Source organism: Anomaloglossus baeobatrachus, chromosome 2, assembly GCF_048569485.1.
Source record: "Anomaloglossus baeobatrachus isolate aAnoBae1 chromosome 2, aAnoBae1.hap1, whole genome shotgun sequence".
Lineage (NCBI taxonomy): Eukaryota > Metazoa > Chordata > Amphibia > Anura > Aromobatidae > Anomaloglossus > Anomaloglossus baeobatrachus.
In genome coordinates this window covers 365,514,208-365,527,373 of record NC_134354.1, presented here as the reverse complement: position 1 = coordinate 365,527,373, position 13,166 = coordinate 365,514,208, and the positions used below count along the sequence as shown (strand labels likewise).

The window sequence follows — 13,166 nt, the reverse complement described above, 5'->3', positions numbered from 1 at the left end:
TTCGTGGTGCCAAAAAAGGACGGGTCATTCCGTCCCGTTCTGGACCTCAAGCTACTCAACAGACATGTGAGAACCAGACGGTTCCGGATGGAATCTCTCCGCTCGGTCATCGCCTCGATGTCACAAGGAGACTTCCTAGCATCGATCGACATCAAGGATGCTTATCTCCATGTACCGATCGCGCCCGAGCATCAACGTTTCCTCCGTTTCGCCAACGGGGACGAACACCTCCAGTTCGTGGCATTGCCTTTCGGCTTCGTGACAGCCCCACGGGTTTTCACCAAAGTCATGGCATCCGTTGTGGCGGTCCTGCATTCTCAGGGCCACTCGGTGATTCCCTACTTAGACGATCTCCTAGTCAGGGCCCCGTCTCGGGTGGCGTGTCAACAAAGCCTATCTGTCGCTCTGGCGACTCTCCAGCGGTTCGGGTGGATCATCAACTTCCCGAAATCCAAGTTGACACCGACCCAATCACTGACGTACCTTGGGATGGAGTTTCATACCCAGCAAGCGTTAGTCAAGCTTCCGAGCGACAAACAGCTTTCTCTACAGGCAGGGGTGCAATCCCTTCTTCGGAGTCCGTCACACCCCTTAAAGCGCCTCATTCACTTCCTGGGGAAGATGGTGGCAGCTATAGAGGCAGTCCCGTTCGCGCAATTCCATCTTCGGCCACTTCAATGGGACATTCTCCGCAAATGGGACAGGAGTACGGCTTCCCTCGACAGGAAAGTCTCTCTTTCCCCTGCAACCAAGACGTCACTTCAGTGGTGGCTCCTTCCCAATTCTCTGGCGCAGGGAAAATCCTTCCTACCCCCAACCTGGGCTGTGGTCACCACGGACACGAGCCTGTCAGGTTGGGGAGCGGTTTTTCTCCACCACAGGGCTCAGGGAACCTGGACTCAGATAGTCATCCCTCCAGATCAATATTCTGGAGATAAGAACAGTGTATCTAGCCCTATTGGCTTTTCATCGGTGGCTGGAGGGCAGGCAGATCCGTATCCAGTCGGACAACGCCACTGCCGTCGCATACATCAACCACCAAGGCGGCACTCGCAGTCGTCAAGCCTTCCAGGAAGTCCGACGGATTCTGCAGTGGGTGGAGGCCACAGCCTCCACCATCTCCGCAGTTCACATCCCGGGCGTAGAAAACTGGGAAGCAGATTTTCTCAGTCGTCAGGGCATGGACGCGGGGGAATGGTCTCTGCACCCAGACGTGTTTCAAGAGATCTGTCGCCGCTGGGGAACGCCGGAGGTCGATCTCATGGCGTCACGGCACAACAACAAGGTCCCGGCATTCATGGCACGGTCTCAGGATCACAGAGCTCTGGCGGCGGACGCGTTAGTTCAGGATTGGTCGCAGTTTCGACTGCCTTATGTGTTTCCTCCTCTGGCGATGCTGCCCAGAGTGCTACGCAAGATCAGGTCGGACTGCCGTCGCGCCATTCTCGTCGCTCCAGACTGGCCGAGGCGGTCGTGGTACCCGGATCTGTGGCATCTCACGGTGGGTCAACCGTGGGCGCTTCCAGACCGCCCAGACTTGCTGTCACAAGGCCCGTTTTTCCATCTGAATTCTGTGGCCCTCAACCTGACTGTGTGGCCATTGAGTCCTGGCTCCTAGCGTCTTCAGGGTTATCTCAGGATGTCATTGCCACCATGAGACAGGCCAGGAAGCCTACGTCCGCCAAGATCTATTATAGGTCTTGGCAAATCTTCCTATCCTGGTGCGCTAATAACGGTTTTCCTCTATGGCCGTTTGCCTTACCCACTTTTCTTTCATTCCTTCAATCCGGAATGGACAAGGGTTTGTCACTCGGCTCTCTCAAGGGCCAAGTATCGGCGCTCTCCGTGTTTTTTCAAAAGCGTCTAGCCAGGCTTCCGCAGGTCCGCACGTTCCTGCAGGGAGTTTGCCACATTGTCCCACCTTACAAGCGTCCGCTGGAACCCTGGGATCTTAACAGGGTGCTAACGGCTCTTCAGAAACCACCTTGCGAGCCGCTGCGGGATGTCTCTCTATCACGTCTTTCGCAGAAGGTGGCCTTCCTAGTGGCAGTCACATCACTTCGGAGAGTGTCTGAGCTAGCAGCGCTGTCATGCAAAGCCCCCTTCCTGGTGTTTCACCAGGATAAGGTGGTTCTGCGTCCGGTCCCGGAATTTCTCCCTAAGGTGGTATCCCCTTTTCATCTCAATCAGGATATCTCCTTGCCTTCATTTTGTCCTAATCCAATTCACCAGTGTGAAAAGGATTTGCACTCTTTGGATCTTGTGAGAGCACTCCGGCTCTACGTGTCTCGCACGGCGCCCCTGCGTCGTTCAGATGCGCTCTTTGTCCTTGTTGCTGGCCAGCGTAAGGGCTCGCAGGCTTCCAAGTCAACCTTGGCTCAGTGGATCAAGGAACCGATTCTCAAAGCCTACCGTTCTTCTGGGCTTCCGCTTCCTTCAGGGCTGAAAGCCCATTTTACCAGAGCCGTGGGTGCGTCCTGGGCATTGCGGCACCGGGCTACGGCTCAGCAGGTGTGTCAGGCAGCTACGTGGTCGTGTCTGCACACTTTCACGAAACACTATCAAGTGCATACCTATGCTTCGGCAGACGCCAGTCTAGGTAGGCGAGTCCTTCCGGCGGCGGTTGCCCACCTGTAAGAGGGGGCCGTTTTTCGGCTCTTTTTTATTGAGGTATTCTTTTACCCACCCAGGGACTGCTCTTGGACGTCCCAATTGTCTGGGTCTCCCAATGGAGCGACAAAGAAGAAGGGAATTTTGTTTACTTACCGTAAATTCCTTTTCTTCTAGCTCCTATTGGGAGACCCAGCACCCGACCCTGTACCCTTCGGGCTGGTTGTTCTTTTGTGTACACATGTTGTTCATGTTGAATTGTTCTTTTGGTTCATGGTTTTCAGTTCTCCGAACATCCTTCGGATTGCTTTTACCCTAGACCAATTTATAAGTTTTCTCCTTCCTGCTTTTGCACCAAAACTGAGGAGCCCGTGATCCACGGGAGGGTGTATAGGCAGAGGGGAGGGGTTACACTTTTTAAAGTGTAATACTTTGTATGGCCTCCGGAGGCAGAAGCTATACACCCAATTGTCTGGGTCTCCCAATAGGAGCTAGAAGAAAAGGAATTTACGGTAAGTAAACAAAATTCCCTTCTTTCGGACTATAAGACGCACCTGACCATAAGACGCACCCTGGTTTTAGAGGAGGAAAATAGGAAAATAAAATTTTAACCAAAAAATATGGTCATGACACACTGTTATGGGGCGAGGATCTGCTGCTGACACTGTTATGGGGGTAATGTCCCCAAATTCTCTACTAAGGTACCCCATTCTGATAAGGATCCTCCTGCCTTGTATATGATCCTGCTCATATACCCCCCATCCTGCTAATAATATACCCCCCATCCATCCTGCTAATAATATACCTTCCATCCATCCTGCTAATGATATACCTTCCATCCATCCTGCTCATGATATACCCCCATCCATCCTGCTCGTGATATGCCCCCATCCATCCTGCTCATGATATACCCCCATCCATCCTGCTCATGATATACCCCCATCCATCCTGCTCATGATATGCCCCCATCCATCCTGCTCATGATATGCCCCCATCCATCCTGCTCATGACATGCCCCCATCCATCCTGCTCATGATATGCCCCCATCCATCCTGCTCATGATATGCCCCCATCCATCCTGCTCAAGATATGCCCCCATCCATCCTGCTCATGAAATGCCCCCATCCATCCTGCTCATAAAATGCCCCCATTCATCCTGCTCATAAAATGCCCCCATCCATCCTGCTCATGAAATGCCCCCATCCATCCTGCTCATGAAATGCCCCCATCCATCCTGCTCATGAAATGTCCCCATCCATCCTGCTCATGAAATGTCCCCATCCATCCTGCTCATGATATGCCCCCATCCATCCTGCTCATGATATGCCCCCATCCATCCTGCTCATGATATGCCCCCATCCATCCTGCTCATGATATGCCCCCATCCATCCTGCTCATGATATGCCCCCATCCATCCTGCTCATGATATGCCCCCATCCATCCTGCTCATGAAATGCCCCCATCCATCCTGCTCATGATATACCCCCATCCTGGTAAATGGCGTGTATCCTGTGGCACAGGAGAAAAAAAAACAAACGTTTATACTTACCTTTCCTCACTCCCTGAAGCACCGATCTCTGTCTCAGCTGCAGCGCCGCTGTGTGGAGCCGTCACTGTTGTCTGCAGCATCGCGTCTTCCTGTCTGTGCCGGCGGTAAGCTGATGGATTCTGGTGGATACTAGCGGCGCGCACAGCGATGACGTTATCGCGGTGCGCGCCGCTAGTGTCCAGATCAGCTGACCGCTGGCACAGACAGGAAGACGCGATGCTGCAGGGGGGCGGCTCCACACGTGGTGACGGGTGAGTACACTGATTCACTGCACCCCGCGCTGATAATGATGCACGGGGGGCAGTGAATACAGCCGCACATGATCGCTCCAGGCTGTAGTTGCCAGGGGTGATCACGGCCGGCTGCTAATTATGCACGCACCCCACCACCCCCCCCCCCCCCCCCGCCCATCACCCCGCCCACCTGTCAGCGCCGGTTTTGCTGAGAGATGATGGGCGGGAGGATGGGCGTCCATATATAATGAGCGGGCCCACGTGGTCACGGCAGGCTGCTACAGCCTGCTGGTGCCGCCGATGACCCGCTCCACCGCGGCACCCTCATTCCCCGCACCCGCAACCTTATAGTCAGACCATAAGACGCACCCCCCACTTTCCCCCAACATTTGGGGGGAAAAAAGTGCGTCTTATGGTCCGAAAAATACGGTATATATTTCTTTATCGTTCCTATGGGAGACCCAGACATTGGGTGTATAGCTTCTGCCTCCGGAGGACACACAAAGTACTACACTAAAAAGTGTAGCTCCTCCCTCTGAGCATATACACCCCCTGGATAACCAAATATAGCCAGTTCAATGCTTTGTGTTCAGGAGGCACACATCCACACATGCATTCTCATCTGATTTTTGATTTTTGAAAAGAGTTTGAAGAAAAGCGGGTCCAAGCCTGGACTCCCGGCATGTCCCTTATCACCCCACTGTGTCGGCGGTGTTGTTAAGGTTGATTTCAGGGCTGTAGCCTTACATGCCGCGCTCCTTCACCATCCCTCGGGCTCTGGCTTGAAGTGGGAGCCAGCACGGTTCTCCCTGCCTTGCAGGAGACCGGTCTCCATCCGCAGCCCTTCAGGATCCTGCCAGACGGAGCACTCATCCCCAGGGACTTGAAACCTTGCGTCTCACAAGCTAAGTATCTGAGACGTTATTTTCGGGGGGTCCCTTGAACTTTATTGTTGGGGAGAGTGGGCTGTGTATCTGTTCTGACATTTCCGGCCGGTTCTCTGGTTTTCACCTGAGAACCGCGCCGATGGTGCCTGCTCGCCGGCCGCATCGCTTAAATTTAGGCCCCGGCTTCGCCTGAGGCCTAGTTTCGATTTCACTGCCCCTGCATGTCAATCATGCAGAGGGACAGTGCGGCTCCGCCCAGCGGCCGTTCGGCACAGGGGAGGGACACTCCTCTCTGAGTAAATGTCCCCTCCCCTGTAAATCTCCTTGGCCCTCCAGATCCCGCTCTGAGTAGGCCCCGCCCCCTCTCCTCGCTCCGGCGCCATTTTATCAGCGTTCTCACAGCGATCGGCGCTGGCTGCAGCATCTCTGCTAATCTGTCTGGGGGTCCGGGCTGTGGGATCTGGAGGGCACACAAACTGTCTGGTAAGCCACAACCTCCGGTTGTGGACCTGCTTATATACTCTCTGGGGGTCATTCTGGCTCAGAGCCCCCACTTCAGCAGCATGTCTCACACGAGGAGCAAGGCTGTATGCAATATGCACTGCATGTAAGCTCGTGCTGCCTGAACCGAGCACATATCCACATTGTGATGCCTGCTCTAACCTGGCAATGCCTCAGCCTGGTATTGGTCCCTCCGGCTGCTCCGGCTCCGGTGGCTGAACCCCCGGCTTGGGTAGAATCCTTCTCTAGGTCAATCTCCCAGTCTTTTGCCGACTCCATGGGACAGCTGTCCCGGACTTTGCTGACCATGCATCAGCCCCCTTCTCAGGGCGCCTCTGCTGCTAGGGCTCTCTCAGCGGAGCTCACAGAGGATTCTTCATCTGGTCCCAGACCCCGTCCTCCTAAAAGGAGACGCAGGGCTCCCTCTCCTTCCTCGTCCCGTGGCTCTGATTCACGAGCTGACTCGCAGGACGAGGCGGATGCCTTTACTGGGGGCTCGGACGCTACCTCCATGTGCCCCATTGATCTGTCCGAAAGTGACGCAGATGTTAGTGATTTGATTGCGTCCATTAATTCTGTACTGGACCTCAATCCGCCAGTATCAGAGGAGCAACCCTCTCTGGCAGAAAAGCACCAGTTTACCTTGCCTAAGAGGACAAGGAGTGTGTTCTTTAATCACTCCAGTTTTCAGGCCACTGTGACCAAGCCTAGGGCCTGTCCTGACAAACGCTTCCCAAAGCGCGGTTCTGATGACCGTTTTCCCTTTCCACCTGAGGTGGTCAAGGAGTGGGCTCATTCACCAAAGGTAGACCCTCCGGTGTCTAGACTCTCAGCCCGGACCGTTGTATCAGTGGCTGATGGCACCTCTCTTAAGGATGCCACTGACCGCCAGGTTGACCTTCTGGCCAAATCTGTATATGAGGCGGCTGGGGCCTCGTTCTCCCCATCTTTTGCAGCAGTGTGGGCTCTCAAGGCCATCTCTGCTTCTCTGGAGGAGATGCATTCCCTCTCCAGGGAATCTATGCCCGAAATGGTTGCCTTAACGTCCCAAGCTTCAGCTTTTTCATCCTATGCCATGTCTGCCATGCTGGAGGCTTCTCACCGCACTGCGGTGGCTTCGGCTAATTCCCTCGCTATCCGCAGGATCTTGTGGCTTCGAGAGTGGAAGGCAGATGCTTCTTCAAAGAAGTACCTTGCTGGGCTCCGTTTTGCTGGATCCAGGCTATTCGGCGAACAACTGGATGAAATTATTAAGGAAGCTACTGGCGGGAAGAGTACTTCCATGCCACAAACTAAAACCAGGAAACCTGCCCAGGGTAGGAACCAGTCGAGGTTTCGTTCCTTTCGTTCCTCCAACTGGTCATCCTCTAAGCCCTCGGCCTCGTCCACTAACTCAGCCAAGGACCAAAAGCCCAACTGGCGCACGAAGCCGCGTCCTCAGAAGACCGCAGGAGCTGCTGCCACTAAGGCAGCCTCCTCTTGACTATCTGGCCGCGCCAGCAACGTCCTTGGTCGGTGGCAGGCTCTCCCACTTTGGCGACGTGTGGTTTCAACACGTCTCCGATCAGTGGGTGCGGGATATCATCTCCAACGGCTACAGGATCAAATTCTCTTCCAGCCCGCCAAACAGATTTTTTTCTGTCAACTCCCCCCTGCTCCAAGGCCGCCGCCTTCTCTCAGGCCGTGGCATCCTTGCAGGCCAACGGAGTAATTGTACCGGTTCCCGCCCGGGAACGGTTCAGAGGTTTCTACTCAAATCTCTTCCTAGTCCCCAAAAAGGACGGTTCCTTCCGGCCCATCCTGGATCTCAAGCTTCTCAACAAGCATGTTCAGGTGCGGCATTTTCGCATGGAGTCTCTGCGATCAGTCATTGCCTCAATGACCCAAGGAGATTTCCTGGCATCCATCGACATCAGAGACGCCTATCTGCATGTGCCAATTGCAGTTTCACACCAGCGTTGGCTACGTTTTGCAATCGGAGAGGAACATTTCCAATTCGTGGCTCTCCCCTTTGGGTTAGCCACGGCCCCTCGAGTATTCACCAAGGTCATGGCAGCAGTGGTTGCGGTTCTGCATCTCCAGGGGTTGGCAGTGATTCCTTACCTGGACGACCTTCTAGTCAAGGATTCATCCAGCGCAGACTGTCAGCGGAGTGTCTCGCTCACTCTCGCCACTCTAGTCCAATTCGGGTGGCTTGTCAATCTGCCCAAATCCACTCTGACTCCGACCCAGAAGCTCACGTACCTAGGGATGCAATTCGAGACTCTGCCGGCACTTGTGAAGCTGCCCTTAGTCAAACAGCAGTCCCTCCATCTGGCGGTGCGCTCTTTGCTGAGGCCCCGCCGTCATTCCATCAGACACCTAATGCAGGTGCTGGGTCAGATGGTGGCGTCAATGGAGGCGGTTCCCTTTGCCCAGTTCCATCTGCGTCCTCTGCAGCTGGACATTCTCCGCTGTTGGGACAGGCGGACTTCCTCCTTGCACAGGTTAGTGGCTTTGTCGCCACAGACCAGGGGCTCCCTTCAGTGGTGGCTTCGGCCCCTCTCTCTGTCTCAGGGATGCTCCTTCCTGGCCCCGTCCTGGGTGATCCTCACCACGGATGCCAGTCTATCCGGCTGGGGAGCGGTATATCTCCACCACAGAGCGCAGGGCACTTGGACTCCGTCCGAATCAGCCCTCTCGATCAATGTGCTGGAAACCAGAGCTGTGCTTTTAGCTCTCTTAGCCTTTCACCACCTGTTGGCGGGCAAGCACATCCGAGTCCAGTCAGACAACGCGACAGCGGTTGCCTACATCAGTCACCAGGGCGGGACACGCAGCCGCCTGGCAATGTTGAAGGTTCAACGCATCCTTCAGTGGACGGAGGACTCCAAGTCCACCATATCCGCAGTCCACATCCCAGGCGTGGAAAACTGGGAAGCAGATTATCTCAGCCGTCAAACCGTGGACAACGGTGAGTGGTCCCTGCATCCGGCAGTGTTTCGGTCAATCTGCCGCAAGTGGGGCACTCCGGAAGTGGATCTAATGGCATCCCGGCACAACAACAAGGTTCTGGTTTACGTGGCTCGCTCCCACGATCCTCAGGCCTTGGCAGCGGACGCTCTGGTTCAAGATTGGTCCCAGTTTCGTCTGTCCTACAAGTTTCCCCCTCTAGCTCTCTTGCCCAGAGTCCTGCGCAAGATCAGAATGGAGGGCCGTCTGGTCATCCTCATTGCTCCGGACTGGCCCAGGCGAGCTTGGTACCCAGACCTGCTCCATCTGTCCGTAGAGGTGCCGTGGCATCTCCCGGACCGTCCAGACCTTCTCTCACAAGGTCCGTTTTTCCGCCAGAATTCTGCGGCTCTCAGATTGATGGCGTGGCTCTTGAGTCCTGGATCTTGACGACTTCTGGTATTGCTCCTGAAGTCATCTCCACTATGACTCGGGCTCGGAAGTCTTCCTCGGCCAAAATCTATCACAGGACCTGGAGAATTTTCCTGTCCTGGTGTCGCTCTTCCGGCCATGCTCCTTGGCCTTTTTTCTTGCCGACCCTTCTGTCCTTTCTACAGTCCGGTCTGCAGCTAGGACTATCCCTCAATTCACTCAAGGGACAAGTCTCGGCTCTGTCAGTGTTGTTCCAGCGGCGTATCGCCCGGCTGGCTCAGGTGCGCACCTTCATGCAGGGCGCATCTCACATCATTCCGCCTTACCGGCGGCCTTTGGATCCCTGGGACCTCAATCTGGTCCTCACGGCTTTGCAGAAACCCCCCTTTGAGACTCTTAGGGAGGTTTCTTTGTCTCGTCTTTCACAGAAAGTGGTCTTTCTAGTGGCCATCACTTCCCTCAGGAGAGTCTCTGATTTGGCTGCGCTCTCTTCGGAGTCACCTTTTTCGGTTTTTCATCAAGACAAGGTGGTTCTCCGTCCGACTCCGGACTTTCTCCCTAAGGTGGTTTCTCCTTTCCACCTTAACCAGGACATTTCCCTGCCTTCCTGTTGTCCGGCTCCTGTTCATCGCTTTGAAAAAGCGTTGCATACTGTGGATCTGGTGCGGGCACTCCGGATCTATGTGTCTCGCACCGCTGTTCTTAGGCGGTGCACCTCTCTTTTTGTGCTGACCACAGGTCGGCATAAGGGCCTCTCGGCTTCTAAGCCGACCTTAGCTCGTTGGACTAGGTCGGCCATTTCCGATGCCTACCAGTGTACTCAAGTGCCTCCCCCGCCGGGGATCAAGGCACACTCGACCAGAGCTGTCGGTGCCTCTTGGGCTTTCAGGCACCAGGCTACGGCTCAGCAGGTCTGTCAGGCTGCCACTTGGACTAGTCTGCATACCTTTTCGAAGCACTACCAAGTGCATGCTCATGCTTCGGTAGATGCGAGCTTGGGCAGACGCATCCTTCAGGCGGCTGTCGCCCATTTGTGAAGTTAGGTTTCGCCTACTTCTCAGTTTTCTGTTTATTCCCACCCATGGACTGCTTTGAGACGTCCCAATGTCTGGGTCTCCCATAGGAACGATAAAGAAAAAGAGAATTTTGTTTACTTACCGTAAATTCTTTTTCTTATAGTTCCGTATTGGGAGACCCAGTACCCTCCCTGTTGCCTGTTGGCAGTTTCTTGTTCCGCGTGTTATCACCGGCTGTTGTTGTAGACAGAGGCTCCGGTTGTTCCGTTTCTTGCTCTATCTCTACTTGTGGGTGGCTATTCTCCTTCAGCTTTTGCACTAAACTGGCTATATTTGGTTATCCAGGGAGTGTATATGCTCAGAGGGAGGAGCTACACTTTTTAGTGTAGTACTTTGTGTGTCCTCCGGAGGCAGAAGCTATACACCCAATGTCTGGGTCTCTTATATATATATATATATATATATATATATATATATATATATATATATATATATATATATATATATAATATGTGTGTATATATGAAATAATCTATACGTATATAATATATTTATGAAATATGTATTTCATTGTTACTTTCTAATATCTTTTTGGCATATCTACAGAATACGTCATAAATGTCTGATAGATGCAGGTCCTATTTTTAGTAGCCATGCCTATGTAGGAAATGGGAGTCTCCTGTCCCAGATGGTCTGTTGTTTCTGTAACTTGCACAGCACAGACTAGAGTGTTCTGGACACAAATGTACAGCCGCTCCTTGCACGGCACTTAAAACTCCACATATGTTAATACTGTCACATTTTCCTCCTTCCAGCATCTAATGTCCCCATGATCCAAGCAGTCCCAGCTTCCACTGGCTCGTCTGGAGCCAAGGATTCCACTCCAGTTATTGCCAATGTAGTGTCCCTTGCAAGTACCCCTGTAGCTCAACCAACTGCAAACTCCAATAATGTCTTACAAGGTAAGTGCAAAAGATCATCTTGTACTAGTAATTCACAACTTGGTATAGTAGAATACATTTTTTAGATACGGCGTGTTCAGTAGAATGCATATCATCTGGAAATAAAACTCCCAGTTCCCATATAGCAAATATAAAATTCTGATTTCCAAGGACTAACAGTATTTTCATCATTTCACTGTTCTTTAGGTGCGGTCCCAACAGCAACACCAAAAATAATTGGAGATGTAAGTTGTATTTTGTTGTTGCTTAATTTATCTCTTTACATATCTATCATGGAAAAATGTTAATGTTATGTACAGTACGTTGCATATTTTTTGTTCATCCTTAACCTTCTCAACTTTTTTGGGGCTCTTCTAGGCAAGTACTCAGACAGATGCCCTGAAACTTCCCCCTTCACAGCCCCCACGCCTCCTGAAAAATAAGGCCCTACTCTGCAAACCGATTACACAAACCAAGGCAACCTCGTGCAAACCTCACACACAGCACAAGGAGTGTCAAACAGGTACGCTCAGGATGGTAGGGTTCTTTGCAGAGCCCTCAATTACATGTTCAAGATCTAAAAGTTAATCTTTTTTTCCATATGGCCTATTAGCACAAATGAATGTAATAGAGGGGTCTCCTGCAGTTACAACACCTTCAATAATTTTAATATTCAGCGGGTAACAGTTTACTTTTCCTTGTATCAAGAAAAGAGTTAATAAAAAATAAAGACTAGCTGATTTCTTTACTGGTAATAGCTGTAAGGAAGATGTCTAGGGTCTTTTGTTTGTGAAAAAGGGTAGTCTGAAGCAGTTATCTCATTTACTTTATACAGATGGGTTACGTACATACATACAAATATTTTTAACTTCTATATCTCATGTTTACAAAGAATTTTGGGAATATTTGGATGTTTGTTTTTTTTTTAATTAATTCCTATTTATTTTTTTTTACCTATAGAAGACGAAGGAAAGCCACAGATTCTGGTGCTCCCTATACCAGTGCCAGTGTTTATTCCTGTTCCCATGCACTTGTATACTCAGTTTGCCCCAGTTCCTCTAAGTGTACCAGTGCCGGTAAGTTTTTGATATTTCAGTGTATATATTGGGGAGAAACGCGTCGGGAGCAATGGGCGTAATCACGGTCCTGGCAAGATAAGTACTAGGACAGTTGGGCCTATCATACCTTCTGTCAAGACCTTTTTTCATCTCCCCAGAAATTCCTTTTGATATCTCCCTCAACAATATGATGTACTAGCTGAATTAATGATTGAGGGGGGATAGCGTTTGAAACTATATAACTGGAATACTGGTGATGCATATCTGTTTTTGATTTATATAAGGTCTCGACGTAGGACTTTTGACGCATGACCACTTAATCACCCCAACACAATGCACTGGTGGTGGTTATAGGCCAGGAATAGTGACAGGGGCATTTAGGGCTAGCCACCGAGGAACGGGGGCACCCAAAAACTTTAAGGTGTATTCACCTCCGTTGCCAGGTAGGGATAAACATTAGGGAATACTAGGTCCCTCCATCCCATATCGCGATACCCCCTAAAAATCACGAACGGGGGGCGCACGCCCTTGGCCTACTGCCCTATTTTTAGGACCTTATACACTATTCACAATCACGACTTTTTGGCTAGTGTTGAACTACTGGGTATGACCCCAAAGTTTTTATATTGGGAGTATTTTAATGAATATTTAATAAAATTGATTTTTCAGAGGTTTTCATGGTTATATGCCAGGCAGGGTTTATAAGTAGAGTGGCTGGGGAAGAGGTTAACTATGCTTTATTTTATTGTATCACAGGGTTGGCAACTGATTCAATACAAGCGAGTATTCTCTGTGTGTGTTTAAACTCCTGCCTTTCTTTTTTAAATAAAAGGTTCCTGTTCCAATGCTGATTCCCACCACTCTTGATAATGCTGACAAGATCATAGATGCGATTGAGGATCTCAAAGAAAAAATCCCGTCAGATCCCTTTGAGGCAGATATACTTCAAATGGCAGAAATGATTGCGGAAGATGAGGAAAAGGAGAAAACATTATCTCATGGAGGTCA

The 13,166-nt window shown here is 51.4% G+C and overlaps 1 protein-coding gene across 3 annotated transcripts in view; it reads left to right on the top strand.

Moving 5' to 3' along the window:
• Nucleotides 1-13,166, top strand: part of ZMYM4 (zinc finger MYM-type containing 4) — a 197,527-nt gene that overhangs the window by 135,920 nt on the left and 48,441 nt on the right. For all 3 annotated transcript variants that reach the window (XM_075336018.1, XM_075336019.1, XM_075336017.1), the window contains exons 15-19: nucleotides 10,975-11,121; nucleotides 11,308-11,345; nucleotides 11,479-11,623; nucleotides 12,061-12,176; nucleotides 12,991-13,162. In XM_075336018.1, the coding sequence (XP_075192133.1) occupies nucleotides 10,975-11,121; nucleotides 11,308-11,345; nucleotides 11,479-11,623; nucleotides 12,061-12,176; nucleotides 12,991-13,162 (618 nt within the window). The remainder of the gene's footprint in view (nucleotides 1-10,974; nucleotides 11,122-11,307; nucleotides 11,346-11,478; nucleotides 11,624-12,060; nucleotides 12,177-12,990; nucleotides 13,163-13,166) is intronic.